This window comes from Schizosaccharomyces japonicus (assembly GCF_000149845.2).
Source record: "Schizosaccharomyces japonicus yFS275 unplaced genomic scaffold supercont5.2, whole genome shotgun sequence".
Lineage (NCBI taxonomy): Eukaryota > Fungi > Ascomycota > Schizosaccharomycetes > Schizosaccharomycetales > Schizosaccharomycetaceae > Schizosaccharomyces > Schizosaccharomyces japonicus.
This window is the reverse complement of record NW_011627861.1, coordinates 2056623-2069840: the sequence shown is the minus strand read 5'-3', so window position 1 is coordinate 2069840 and position 13218 is coordinate 2056623. Positions and strand designations below refer to the sequence as shown.

Genomic DNA, 13218 nt, shown 5'->3' with positions numbered 1-13218 from the left:
ATAGGAAGGGTCGGGTTAGGAGGATTGTAGACCAGAAATGAGACAGTAGTGTGAATGACGAGGGAAAGGTGTTGTCGGAAAGCTAGAACACATTTAAAAGAACCGAACCAGCGGTTGAGGAATGCCCAAAGACTCTCCATCTTTCGTACTTCGCCAGCTGATCGTAGCAAATGGTTGATACATGTAAGTCCGCTCCTTGTGTTTGACTTCAGACTGTTCACTACTGCTCGAAGTAGAGGTTCCGCGTCTTCGAGAACGGCCATTACGCCCAGTAGTAGCCTGTCGCTTCAGCAAGCGATTGATAGTTTCTTGCTTTTCTTCCTCTAACCGTTGTTCGCTCTGGTTCTTGCGTTTGCGTGCGTTCTCAATACGACGCAACGCCATCTCTTCAGGAGTCAGTTTCTTGCGTCCGGAAGTCTCTAAAGGCAGCTCAAGCAACTCATCCTCGCCTTCCTCTAAAAAGCCTTGCTTTGCACGCTGACGCTTCGTCATCCGGTGAATAGGCGTGCTAGGCTGTGCGAAAGTTTCGCTTTCAAAATCCATGTCCTCCTCTTCGTCTTCAGGCTCTTCCTCCTCTTCTTCTTCCTCGTCATCATCCACGTACGAGGCTTTCCGCTTAGAACGTGTGCGGTGTGTCCAACTGCGTGGAGTGCTTGCAACGTGTTCGCCAGATGCTTCGGAAGCAGCATAGCTGTCATAACCCTCTTCTGTTTGTGTTTCTGTCACAGGCTCCTCAACGTTTTCTTCTTCTGCTTCGCCATCATCTTCCGGAGAGCTTGTAATCGGATCCTCCGTTTCAACACGGACGGATTCTTCTTCGGTGCTCGTCTCTTCCTGCTTTTTAGAGTCCTTGAGTTCTTCAACGTCTTTCTCCTTCTTCTTAGGTTCACTCGCTTCTGAAGAAGACGACTTTACAGAATTTGCTGTAATCCATACGGAACCCTGTATCGTAGGTGTTCTTCGTGCTCTTGGTCTACTCATGATTGTTTCTTCAACAACCTCTCGACGTGAACTTTTTTTGTGGAAGAAAATTGGTGTTTTCCGTTGTTCGTCTCGGGTCACCTAGAATTTGTTCTTCATTGCTCAAACCGCCTATTTTTGGTGTCATTCCTCTGTCTATGAGACGAGATGTAACCCCGTTGATGCTTTCTGGCTCCGTAACGAATGACCAATTAAAGTGTACGCCCTCCCTATGTAAATGGTAATCAGAAATGTGATTGTATAGCAAGCTGGAACGAGCATAGTAGTGTAATTATGATAAAGGACTGCAGCATCCTCACTCCTTAGACTAAAAAAATACAAACAAGAGTTTGAGAAAAAAACATGCAATCATTATTCAATAAATAATAGAAATAATAAAATAAAAAAACTTGAGCCACCATTGAAAACAAAGACAAATATTCAGGAACAAACCCACACAGTTAGGCACCATTTATCCGGCAACAAATTGGTAAACATGAAGAGAAACAAATAGATAGAAGGAAACGAACGCGCAAACAACTTGTTTAATGGTTCTTTTGTACGAAGGACCAAAAGCTGTTTGACAAGCAGTTGCTTGCTGTCCAGATGAAACATCTAACAAAACATCCTGACGCGCAAGGAGTAATCACATAATAGTACAAGCATTTGTGTCCGCGACAACGCGGACAATGCCCAACTCCTCATCCTCGTTGTCCTGCATCTTCTCCTTAATTTCTTTGGGGAAGTACGTTTCCATAAAATTCGTAAGCGCATGATCAACGTTTAGCGAATTAGCCTTCATCACGTCCTCGGCACGACAAAGGGGACAGAACCGGTTCTTTTGTCGCTGGAGAATGATTAAACAATGAAGACAGAAAACGTGCGAGCATTTCAAACGCACGGGTTTGTACGCGATGCTGGCACACACGGGGCATTCGAAATCTTGCAGTTGCGGAACGATGGATAACAGAGAATTGGAGAGGGTGAAACAGATTGCCTTGCCGACATTGTCGGCCATAAGGAAGGGATCACTAGCAACACACTTAAAGAAAAGAGGCTGTGCAGTGAGACAAGTGCGTTTATCGAACTTTTTTAAGATCTTCGTCACTGCAAGCTTGTTCATTGTTTGGAAGGAAGTTGCTTGCAGCAAACGCATGTTCAGACTAATGAACTCTTTGTAAAGAACGACGTCTCTATGTTTGGAGGATGCGGGTAAGCACTTGGAACGACACACCTGTTCATCGAACCAGCGCAAATGCTGGGCGGCGAGTTCAGGAGACCGGATTGCATGCTTCTCGCACTCTTTGCTTGACATAAAAATGTCAGCTTCTATGTACAATTGAAAGATTTTCCGCCAGCGGTAGAGGGAATGATTGGTTGAATGATGAAGGGGCGAAGTCACTTTTGAAATCTGCTTGCTGAGCTTTTCGATTTCGTTGAACAGTGAAACGCGTTGCTGCTCCTGCAGGTTCTCGACATTCCGGAGTTCTGCCATAAGACTAGAGAAAAACTCACGGTCCTCGGACAAGGCAAGCTCCATTGTCTGCAAGTTTGCATTCTGTTCCTCGTTGTCGGAATGCTCGCAGCATTTGCAGTGTTCATCCTCCATGACTTCTGCGACTGGCTTTCCGCCTGTTGTCTTCGTTTGAAACGAAGGGTCTCGTCTGCTGACGCACAGCTGTTTCATGACAGCCTTTGCGCGCTCGTCAGACTTAACGGCATCTAGATCGATGCGGACAATAAGCCTTGGGCTAATGTTTCCTTTCCGCCCGGCCAAAGAATACTCCAAAGTAATGGGTTGCACCTTTCCCTGACCTGCAGGGGTGGCATTGGAAACAATGATGTCACGGATCGTTTCCATACTGAGCCCTAGGGACGACAGTTCACAGACGAACCGCTTAATGCATTTCTTAAGAGCCTTGTACTGAATGGCGGCACTTTGCCAGTCCTGAGGCATGTCATTCTCCAAAGCGCGTTGAAAGTTGTGGCCAAACTTCATCCTGGTTCTTGTGTAAACAGATTCCGCTATGAGCCTTTCTATATGAAAAAAAAGAGTAGTATAATAACACAGACAGCAGCGACAGTTCCACTTAATAAATTTGAAACAGTCAACTCGTAGGGGGCGTCAAAGGAAGAAGCAAATTGCGATATGCGAAGGGTAATACAACTCCGATGACTCCGATGTACAGCTTCGACGATTGAAGAAAAGTTCCTGAGACACAGAAAGACACACGCGCTTAAACGTAGGGGATTCTATGCTACCAGAAACACGTTCCGAATAGAGTTTGTGGGGGGGAAGGACGAGAATGGGTAGAATGAGACTGCTGAGACAAATAAACTCCTGAAGTAAGGACCCTAGGCACATCCAACAGCAGGGAAAGTCACTTTTATAAACAATTTTAGGCGAACGACACGAACGAAAAACCGGTTAAAATAATCGTTTGCGTGTAGTACAAGAACGGTACGTTTCAGCCCTTAATTTTGCGTTCTATCACAAACAAAGAAAAACAGGATTTGGTCTTTTCCTAAACAATTTCACGATTAAAAACAAGGTGATCGCGATTTCATAGGTTAAAGGTGATGAAAAGTCCAGCGTAGACAATGAACAAGGTCAAGCCAATAGTCGCGGCGTCTAAGGAAAAAATTGAAATTGGTCTAATAAACAAATACGGTTTTGAGAGAGACTTCACACCAAACGTTGGGTTACTATGCGTGTGAACTCATAGGTGGTTGAATTGCGAACTCAATTGATTGCACTGCTATGGACAATGCGAAGATATATGTAGAGGAGAGGTTCCTCGCGGGGGCTGCCATAAAGTATACGTTGTGGACGGGAACATGGCGGAACGACCGCGGAATGCATCTAGCCTAGAAGCGGAGGGGACAGCCCGGCAGATAGTGGGGTTAGGCACGCGGGTTAGCGATAATTGCCGAGGACGAATCGATAAGCGACACACTGCAAAATCAGCATGCATGAGTGGGCGATACTCACCACCAAAGGTGATGGGTGCCAGAACAGGTGCACGGAGAAACTAACGAGCTTGGCTCGAGTGTTTTGACAGTTTTATTGTGCATTTTTTGAATTTAGCTGTCTGTCTGTAAATGTGAATACGATATTTTATTTTTCCTTGATTATTACTGTTATATACATTTTTTTTTCCTTTTTTTTTATTTTTGAATTAGTTTTGGTTTCTTTGAATTTTTTTATGGCACAGAATATTCGGTATTTTCCACCTCTTGGCCAAACACCTGCTTATTCACGTTACACCTATTATTTGTTTTGTTGCAAGAACGTGACACTTCTCCCGTTTTCCCTTCCCTCTGTGAAATAACCATCTTCATACTCATCTCCGTTCTTTTGGTGATGGATATTTCCGAGTGTTTTAACGTGTTGCGGGTCCCGGAGGATGCTACGATCGAAGAAGTAAAGAGAAGCTACAGGTACGATTGGATTGGTTCTGGACTGGGTTCCTGTTCTTTCTAACCCGTAGGAAACTTGCCTTACGGTATCACCCTGATCGGAATCCTGGTAATGATGAGTGCCATGCCATATTCTCTCGTATAAGCACTGCCTACGATATCCTGACAAGCGACACCGAACGAAAGTGGTATGAACGAACTGCCATCCGCCAGCAATACAAGGTTCACGAAGATGATTTGAGAAGAGAGCTTGCTGTTTTAGATTCGTTACAATGGAAGAATAGTGAAACGTACAAAATCCTTAGTGGTTGGTGTTCATTCATTGAATTGTTAAAAAAGGACGAAGATGTCGCCGCTGCGTCTGCAGATCCCGCGACCGTTTCTAATTCCAGAAAGACTTTGCCGCTTTATGATCCCAATCTATTTCTGCCTTGGTCGCGAGTAAAGCAGTTTTACCAACAATGGCAGCGTTTCAACACAATCAAGACGTTCGATTGGGAACGCTTGTATAAGGAGGAAGACGAGCGAGAGAATGCAGTAAAGAAGATCATGCGGCGCGAAAACTTGCGAATTATTCAAAATGCGAAAGCATCTTACAATGACTTGGTCCGGCAACTTATTCGTCGCATGGGAGAACTTGACCCTCGCAAGCAGAATGTCGTTGTTCTGAGTGAACAAGAACGCTACGACCAACTACAGGCTTCGTCACGCCTACAAAGCATACGTGACCGTCGATTAAACCAGCAAACATTAGCCTCCGTTTCTCTACCTGAATGGACACAAGTGCGGTGTGCCGCGCCTTATTCTGATGAGGATGAGGAGAGTCTAAGCGAAAACGACAGTGTCGCCGCTGCCCAAAATGAAACCTTTTTTTGCACTCATTGTAGGAAAACATTCAAGACGCAGCAGCAATTACTTTCGCACGAAAGAAGCAAAAAGCATATCAAAGTGGTAAAACAGGAACAGAAGCTTCTGCGAAAGCAGAAACGGAAGGCTGAAAAGACTGTTTTGCAACAGACGCGAGCTGAAGAATTCGCCGATGTCGAATCGTCTGACGAGCTTACTGAATTTTATTCCGCTACTGACACCTTTTCAGGTGCAGAAGATGAGTATACAGGTTAGTCCAAATTTGAATTTACCACGTATCTATGTCCAGTTCCTTTTAAAGTTTGACAAAGCTGTGATAACAAAAAATCATGCTGCATTACCTCCGTCTTCTTCGAAGTGCAATTCCCCTCCTCAACAAAATAACATTCTGTGTGATAATACTCTCTCCCTCCGAATCATAATAGTTAAGACCGATCCTCCTATTTGCTACAACTTTATTTATAGATCCTACAATATCCAGTTCGTAAGAACTCAATGAATTTTTAAGCACACTCATCCAAAAATGGTACATTGATGGGCCCAATGTATTTGTGTTCCCTATTGCACCAACTTATAGTCAGCCTATGTTTTTGTAAAGATCCTTGCTTCAGATATAGACTTCAATAAATGTTGGTTTATGGAACAGAATTTAGCTTTCTCCTTTATTTTATTTATTCAAAGATTTTGTGACCTGCGCGTAAGGAGCGAATCAGCATTTGGAGCTTACTGTCATCAAAAATCTCGCGTTGACGAAGTTCATCCAGTTCTTCAGCATAGTCCTTTGTTAATTGATCCATGTACTCGGCAAGCGAGGGTTTTTGATCTGTGGGATTCCTTCGAAGACTATCTAGCTTCGATTTTTCGGGCACATCCCTTTCTGTCTCAGCATTGTCGTTGTCAATGAACTCGTTTGCTTCTACGTCCATCCGTGAGTCATTTTCCTCAGTAGACATTGCTTATATTTATAAAACGAAAAATATGCTTCAAATTCAGATCTGTTTCTTCTTTGAACGTTAACGAGAACGAGTTTTTGTGTTTTTTTCCTGCTCTGGTACCAATTCACAACGAGTGGTTTCCACCAATACCACTGACAGTGAAAATCTTCAAAAACAGTATAATTATACTGTAAATTTTGGCCAAAAACTTATAGAATTCCGGAGTACTATGTCTGTCGTGGAAAAGGAACTGGTTCCGGTTCAGTCTACTGAATCGGAAGCTGCAAAAGAAGGTTTGGAAGAAACCAAATCTTCAAACTCAACATCTCAAGAATCTTCATCAATTAATGCTGAGGAGCCTGTTCAAATGAGCAAATCTGCTTTGAAACGTCTTCGTCGTCAGCAAGAATGGGAAGCCGGTCGTGAAGAGCGTGCTCGGTTACGTCGTGAAAAAAAGAAAGCTCGTAAAGAGGAGAGAAAGCGTAAAAAGGAAGCTGGTGAAGAAGTTCCCAGTCAGAAGAAAAAACTGCGTCCCGGAAAGGTTGTTCCAAGTAACATGAGAGTGGTGCTTGATTGTGCTTTTGATGACCTCATGAACTATAAGGAAATAAATTCCCTGTGTCAACAAGTAACGCGCTGTTATTCAGCAAACAGAACTGCCATTCGGCCCGTACATCTGTACGCTACCAGCTTTGGTGGGCGTTTGAAAGAACGCCAAGAGTTCGTGCTGAAAGGACAGCAAAACAACTGGAAACGGATGAAGTCGGTGGAAGAGGACTATATGGAAGTCTTTAAAGAGGAAAAAGATAAGCTTGTGTACTTGTCTGCTGACTCAGAAAACGATATCACAGAGTTGGATGAGGACAAAATTTATATTATTGGTGCCATTGTTGACAAGAATCGCTATAAGAATCTTTGCAATGATAAAGCTGAAAAGCAAGGAATCAAAACTGCACGTCTTCCCATCGGACAGTATATTCAGATGTCAGACAGAAAGATTTTAACTGTTAATCAAGTCTTTGAAATTCTTTCGCTTTGGCTCGAATATCGAGACTGGGAACGTGCATTTTTGGAAATTATTCCCAAACGGAAGGGACTTCAACCGAAAAGTCATAGTACTACAGCAAGTGAGCTTGATGGGGACGAAGTTGACCGTGTGACTGACTTGGATGACGAAAAAAAATCTGCTGAGCATGTTGAAACAACTCTCAATGAAGATTCAGAAGAGTCAAAAGTAGACAATATCACATCGACTAAAGCTGATACCGACAAGCAGTAAGCATCATGTTATGCTACTCGCACTCATTAACATCATTAAAATTCCATTACTTTTTTATTTAACATTTTTGGCACAATTTGTGATTAGCAGTATGGATATTGTAACTTGAATATACCCTTTTAGAATGTCATGTCTCCCTGTTTGCGCTTTTTCCGTGAGGTCTCTGCTAGTAACTGATTACAGAACCCCCGAAAATGTGAAATATAAGAGTTAAGACTGGTTTTTTCCACATCGCCTTTCTCGTCAAGCTCCTGCAACAATGTTTGCAAAACAGGAACCTCTAATGGGTTGAAGCTACCTGCGTCCTCCATGCGGATGGGAACGCAAATTCGACCTGTTCCTGGATGCACACAGAAGGGGGATTTAAGCAAGTGATTTAGATGCTTAGACACTTCAACATCAAGTCGCGGATACATATAACTGAGTACTATGTCTTGTTTCGCGTTCTTAAGTGTCACCGGATCAAGTGTTTTTGAAACACCGGCCGATGCCACTGAATCGATATCTGCCCATTTGCTGATACTTGGCCGTTCAAGATCAACAGACCATTTTTTTCGTAATGCCGCAACAAGACCTTTGTCTGGCAGCGCCTTCAACAGTCGTTCAGCACCTTCTTCTGAACGCCACGGATCTTGTTCCCGAAGAATAGTCTGAGCAAAACTCTCGCTCAAAAGTTCTAATGATCGTGAAATGAAAGGATGTAAGGGTCGTTTGAGCCCATTCACACGAACTCCTCCTTGAACATCTCCTACCACTACTTGTAGGTATCCAGCAATCATTCTTCGTCCACGGTCATCAAGCTGTCGTGCTTTCTCATCACAAATCCAAGCATGAATGCCTCGACGACCTGAGTATACCCACAGAATGTGTTCAAAACCAAAGTCTTCTCTGAACGTTGTATCAAGAACCTTCATTGCGACCGTCATAAATAGCCAACACTTTGGACAGACATTTGCTTTGCTACAGCAAGTACGGACATCATCGTAGTCAGTCATATCAATATCAAATACCAACTCCTTCTCAAGAGGTTTAAAAGATGCTTTTTTTAATGTCTTGCGATCGCGGGGATTTGCACTGTAAACTGGCCCAATCTCAAACCGACTGGGTGTCATTTGTACAGCTTCTTTTTTCAGATCGTCAAAAGTTGGAAACGATAAGTAACGCAAATAGGCATCATTTTGTAAAGTGAACGCAAATTCCCTATGGGTAAAGTCGTTTGAAGGAATAACTCCGTGATTGAGCCATTGAAATAATAGTTTCCAAGGAAACAAATGTTTGTAGTATTGTGTCATCATTTCCTTATCTACATATTCTTTTTGGACGCTTTAAACGAAGGTTAGATCATAATTCATGTTTATCATACGCAGAACTTACAGCTCATCCAGTTGTCCGCTTGCAATTAGCTCATCCAAATTCTCGTCCTCCTCACCATCCATTACAAAAGACTCCTATCAAGTTACCAAAGGATGAATATAAAGCCAACGAAGCGGAAGACTTGAATTGGTTTGTTAGTTTGTAGACTGTTTCGTACTAAGGTATACAAAGAATTCTTGGAGTCGTTAATGAACCAACGACGAAGGTGTAAAAGCAAAAGATATAAAGTTTCGTATGAACAATAAGCTTTTTAAACTACGTTTTTGATGACAAATAGCAAAGCTTTTTTCCTTTTTTACAAATAAAACGCGTGTTTTAATGTCTTTTTTTTTTCGCGTCTTACCGTGAATTTAAGTCTATTTGTTTACATCCTCCAGCTTAAGTCCCTAACAACCTATACAAAAAGTTCAACTTTCTTTGCTTTTAGTTGCAAACTAAATTTCCCCTAGAAATCATCATATAGGATAACAGCCTACTCTGTATAACAATTATAATCTTTTGGTTATATAATAATTTACTGTTTTAATGTGGGATGCCGCCAAATTCGCCCACCGGAATAAAAAAGACAGAAATTAAAACTGAATTAAAACACTGGGAACACAACTTCTTTAAGAATAATCAGAGAAAACCCGGCAGGGAAGATGTAAAAGCAAACCCGAGAATTGGTATGTGAATGTTGAATTACAGTATTTTACAATTATCTTCTAACTTTAATGTTCAGCTCAACTGTATAAAGAATATAACCAAATCAAAAGGCGGAGTTCTCTTCCGTTGAAGCCTCCAGCCAGTCCTGATACTTCACGGAAACGACCATTTCAATCGATTGAAAATGTGACGCCAAGACACTCTGCTATTTTAAGAACTCCGGGAAGCGTAGAAAGAACCATTCTCGGCCCAACACCGCAACTCACTAGAAAACCGATTCAAATTTTTGAAGACATTTCTCCTTTAAAACCCTCTCCTTCCAAACAAGATGTGTCTCTTGTGCTTCCCTCCGACAACAGTCCAGTCCCTCCCAGTCCACTCTTTACCACGCCAACGAAAGCCAACATTCCAACGCCAAGAAAGCAAAACAAAATCATGGAAACTCCCACAACTCTGCGAATGGCCGTTCCCTCTTCACCCGACCTTTTCCATTTCGCGCCTCCAAAACGCGGGCTTTCAACGCTCCTTAAGGAGCTTAAGGCTATGGAGGATGAGTATGGAAAGGATGAGGAAGATGTATTGCACGAATTGGAAAGCGATGAAAAGTCCGCAAATGCGGATAATTATGATGAAGATCCCCTAAACCCGTTCCTACTTCTAGCCCGCGATACAGAGACAGATGAGACAACGTCAAAGGAACAAGGTTCACAGGAGCCACAAGTTCGGAAACTCAAAGTAAAACGTCAACATAGACGTGTCAAACGTAAGCCATTTTTTTTAGTCTCATTTATCTTATTTACTAACCCGCAAATCGTTACAGTACCTCCATCTGTACCCAACGCAAAGAGTCATTTGCAACCATTAGAAGCAATTGACGAAGAAGAAGAGATTGGTACTGACGAAGACGACGAAGAAGTGATGCCGAACACTACATCTATGGACGGTGTTCCAAGCGAGTCCACAATATTGCCGTCTAAAGTTACTGAGAAGCCAGCAAAAAGACGAAAAATTAAGGGCAACCTCACAATTGGTCTCCAAGTTAGCTCAAACTATACAGCATACAAATTACGAAAAGGGAAAGCTGGAGGCCGATTTCGTCGTCGTCGTCGATAGACTATACACAATTATCCATTTTTGAGATCTACTCTGATTTATCTATGGTATCAACACCTTGTTATACATACACCGACCGCTGCCAGTTTTCCGTCCGTCCCACCGTCTCACCTAATGTTGCGTCTACAAAGACAACTCCTCATACAATTCCAGTTTATTGCATATTAAAACTCTCCGAGTCCAGTCCCTCTTCATTGGGAATTCACTTACACATGTTTACGCGACGCGTCTGTTATCTTCGCGAAATAAGGTTTTGGTGTTGCTAAGGAACACGATTCACTTGATAAACCAGCTCCACAAAAAATTCCTGCCCAGAACCATCAACATGCCTGAGCCGGCAATAGTTAGTGTCAGCGTTCCTGCTGAGAATCACGGTTTATGGTCCTCATTTACCTCGTTTGTTGAGCGACACAAGAAGCTCGTGTACACCACGGGCATTCTTGCTGTCTGCGCTGGCGTCGGCGGTGTTTATTATGTTCACACACAAAAACAAAAGTCGAAGAAGTCGAAGAAGTATCGTAAGATTCCTTCGGACGAAAAGTTGAAGAAAATGCCACAGTCGGAGGAAAATGTTGATACTGCTGAAAAGCAGACATCCTCTGTAACTGAGACAAAGCAAGAGCCTGTGAGTCAGTCTGAAGCGGTCGATGCGAAGACGGACTTGGCTGCAGCGGGAGCAGCAGAGGCTGCTGCTTCCTTGAAAAAGAAAAAGAACAAAAAGAAGAAGTCCAAGAAGAAGGTGGATGATGAAAAAATTGCACTCACAGCTCAAAAGCTGAAGGAAATGTCGCAAGAAGAGCGAGAAAAACTTGCTACGGAACTGAAAACGGAAGGCAATCTTGCTTATGGCCGTAAGGACTATGTGAAAGCCATTGAGCTGTACACACAGGCTATTATTTACAACCGGGACCCAATTTACTTCTCCAACCGTGCAGCTTGTTTTGCTGCTATTGGTGATTATAACAAGGTAGTATCTGATACTTCAGAGGCTTTGAGCATGAACCCCACGTATGTGAAAGCCCTGAACCGTCGAGCAGCTGCGTACGAGCAACTGGATCGCCTGGATGAGGCTCTAATGGATTGCACTGTTTCTTGTATTTTTGATGGATTCACCAACGAGGCCTTAACCGCAAGCGTTGAACGTTTGCTGAAGAAGGTTGCCGAACGCAAAGCTGAAGCACTCATGAAGACGCGTGAACGCAAACTGCCTAGCGCAACATTTATTCGGACATATCTCGATTCTTTCAGAGCTCAACCTGCTTTGGAGTATGAAAACGGAAACGAGGGTGATGCCGCCTTGGCTGCGTCTATTGAGGCTCTTGAGCAAGGCAAGTTTGCTGAGTCTCAAGAACTGGTGAACAAGGCATGCGCTACTGGCTGCAGTTCGGATAAGCTTTCTGCTCGTGCATATAACCTTGTTGGTACATACAAGTTTGTTTCTGGTGACTCGAAGGAGTCAATTGCCGACTTTGAGAAAGCCATTGAGCTTGATCCCACTTTCATTCAACCTTATGTTCGACTTGGTGCTGCATACTTAGACGAGAACGAGCGCGACAAGATGTGGAAGACATTTGAAAAGGCCGAGTCCGTATCTACCACAGACCCTGATCTGTATTACCATCGTGCTCAAGTTCACTTCATCTCTGGTGACTTTGCTAAAGCAATCAAGGATTATCGCAAATCTAATGAATTGGACGACACGTTCATTTACGGTTACATCCAACTCGCCGTTGCGCAATACAAATCAAACGAGGTTGAAGAAGCCGTAAAGACGTTCGAGATGTGCAAGGAGCGCTTCCCTGACAGCGGAGAAGTGTACAACTACTATGGTGAAATTCTGCTTGACCAACAAAAGTTTGACGAGGCTTTGGATCACTTTGATCGCGCCATCGAGCTCGGCAAGAAGAAATCAGCACAGAATGTCATGAATGCTATGCCCCTCATCAACAAGGCTCTGACCGTTTTCCAGGCTAAGCGCGATGTGGACCAAGCTGAGAAGCTTTGTCAACAAGCCCTCGATGCCGATCCGGAGTGTGACATTGCTGTGGCCAGCATGGCTCAGTTCTTGTTGCAGCAGGGCAAGCCTGTCGAGGCACTCAAATACTTTGAGAAGTCTGCAGACCTTGCTCGCACAGAAAGCGAGATGGTAAATGCATTCTCATACTCCGAAGCTACTCGCACACAAATTGCCCTGACCGACCGCTATCCTGAGCTTGTTGGCCGTCTGAATCCGGTCGTGTAAGGCGGCTATGATAGAGACGAAGGCAAAATTGCGATTGCTACTCTGCGGCTTTCGCTAAACTGCGGCGTTCTCGTAGTTTTATTCCACGGTGTTCGTTGGACGATGCATCGCAACGGGTAAATCGTGAGAACGCAGCGCTAATTGTATATGCAATGGCATGACCAATACCCACACTGTATTCCTGCCAACAAACGTCCGGACTATTGCTAATGATGCTACGGAATGAATGAAATTTGGTTGACGAAGACAGAACCGTAATGGAGCAAGCAAGCTTTAAACCGGAAACGCCAAAGAGAACACGGGACGAATCCAGACTCCGGCACGGTCAACCGCGTTCACAAACTACTATAAAACACCCACCGCAAACCCACAAACTCAAACTA

General features: G+C 43.5%; 8 protein-coding genes across 8 annotated transcripts; 4 read left to right on the top strand and 4 right to left on the bottom strand.

The window, feature by feature from the left end:
• Window positions 1-93: 93 nt before the first annotated feature.
• Window positions 94-981, bottom strand: SJAG_04989 (Ino80 complex subunit Ies2; the record flags this gene model as incomplete). Its single annotated transcript, XM_002176023.1, has 1 exon — window positions 94-981. The coding sequence occupies one exon, from the start codon at window positions 979-981 to the stop codon at window positions 94-96; it is 888 nt and encodes a 295-aa protein (XP_002176059.1).
• A 352-nt stretch (window positions 982-1333) lies between these two features.
• On the bottom strand, window positions 1334-3837 carry SJAG_04990 (ubiquitin-protein ligase E3). The gene has a single exon (XM_002176024.2). The coding sequence runs from the start codon at window positions 2957-2959 to the stop codon at window positions 1607-1609; it is 1353 nt and encodes a 450-aa protein (XP_002176060.1). The 5' UTR covers window positions 2960-3837; the 3' UTR covers window positions 1334-1606.
• A 127-nt stretch (window positions 3838-3964) lies between these two features.
• Window positions 3965-5900, top strand: SJAG_04991 (Co-chaperone for ATPase activity). Its single transcript, XM_002176025.2, has 2 exons — window positions 3965-4401; window positions 4452-5900. Exons 1-2 carry the CDS (start codon window positions 4325-4327, stop codon window positions 5500-5502), a joined length of 1128 nt encoding a protein of 375 aa, XP_002176061.1. The 5' UTR covers window positions 3965-4324; the 3' UTR covers window positions 5503-5900.
• On the bottom strand, window positions 5690-7033 carry SJAG_04992 (hypothetical protein). The gene has a single exon (XM_002176026.2). The coding sequence runs from the start codon at window positions 6198-6200 to the stop codon at window positions 5919-5921; it is 282 nt and encodes a 93-aa protein (XP_002176062.1). The 5' UTR covers window positions 6201-7033; the 3' UTR covers window positions 5690-5918.
• SJAG_04993 (tRNA m(1)G methyltransferase Trm10) lies at window positions 6338-8546 on the top strand. Its single transcript, XM_002176027.2, has one exon. The coding sequence runs from the start codon at window positions 6412-6414 to the stop codon at window positions 7459-7461; it is 1050 nt and encodes a 349-aa protein (XP_002176063.1). The 5' UTR covers window positions 6338-6411; the 3' UTR covers window positions 7462-8546.
• Window positions 6979-9201, bottom strand: SJAG_04994 (DNA primase catalytic subunit Spp1). The gene is made up of 2 exons (XM_002176028.2): window positions 8836-9201; window positions 6979-8784 (listed from the first exon to the last, which is right to left on the bottom strand). The coding sequence occupies exons 1-2, from the start codon at window positions 8895-8897 to the stop codon at window positions 7581-7583; spliced, it is 1266 nt and encodes a 421-aa protein (XP_002176064.1). The 5' UTR covers window positions 8898-9201; the 3' UTR covers window positions 6979-7580.
• Window positions 9202-9367: 166 nt separating this feature from the next.
• SJAG_04995 (DNA replication checkpoint protein Drc1) lies at window positions 9368-10593 on the top strand (the record flags this gene model as incomplete). Its single annotated transcript, XM_002176029.1, has 3 exons — window positions 9368-9500; window positions 9557-10243; window positions 10301-10593. 3 exons carry the CDS (start codon window positions 9368-9370, stop codon window positions 10591-10593), a joined length of 1113 nt encoding a protein of 370 aa, XP_002176065.1.
• Window positions 10594-10891: 298 nt separating this feature from the next.
• Window positions 10892-13136, top strand: SJAG_04996 (TOM complex subunit Tom70). Its single transcript, XM_002176030.2, has one exon. It carries the CDS (start codon window positions 10919-10921, stop codon window positions 12833-12835), a length of 1917 nt encoding a protein of 638 aa, XP_002176066.1. The 5' UTR covers window positions 10892-10918; the 3' UTR covers window positions 12836-13136.
• Window positions 13137-13218: the final 82 nt, after the last annotated feature.

What these genes read in the sequence shown, in the direction of transcription:
- SJAG_04990 (XM_002176024.2), bottom strand. Translation starts at nt 2,959, where the DNA reads ATGAAGTTTGGCCACAACTTTCAACGCGCTTTGGAGAATGACATGCCT.
- SJAG_04991 (XM_002176025.2), top strand. Translation starts at nt 4,325, where the DNA reads ATGGATATTTCCGAGTGTTTTAACGTGTTGCGGGTCCCGGAGGATGCT. An exon ending in GAAGTAAAGAGAAGCTACAG is followed by an intron (nt 4,402 to 4,451) that starts GTACGATTGGAT and finishes TCTAACCCGTAG; the next exon opens with GAAACTTGCCTTACGGTATC.
- SJAG_04992 (XM_002176026.2), bottom strand. Translation starts at nt 6,200, where the DNA reads ATGTCTACTGAGGAAAATGACTCACGGATGGACGTAGAAGCAAACGAG.
- SJAG_04993 (XM_002176027.2), top strand. Translation starts at nt 6,412, where the DNA reads ATGTCTGTCGTGGAAAAGGAACTGGTTCCGGTTCAGTCTACTGAATCG.
- SJAG_04994 (XM_002176028.2), bottom strand. Translation starts at nt 8,897, where the DNA reads ATGGATGGTGAGGAGGACGAGAATTTGGATGAGCTAATTGCAAGCGGA. An exon ending in AGCGGACAACTGGATGAGCT is followed by an intron (nt 8,785 to 8,835) that starts GTAAGTTCTGCG and finishes CTTCGTTTAAAG; the next exon opens with CGTCCAAAAAGAATATGTAG.
- SJAG_04996 (XM_002176030.2), top strand. Translation starts at nt 10,919, where the DNA reads ATGCCTGAGCCGGCAATAGTTAGTGTCAGCGTTCCTGCTGAGAATCAC.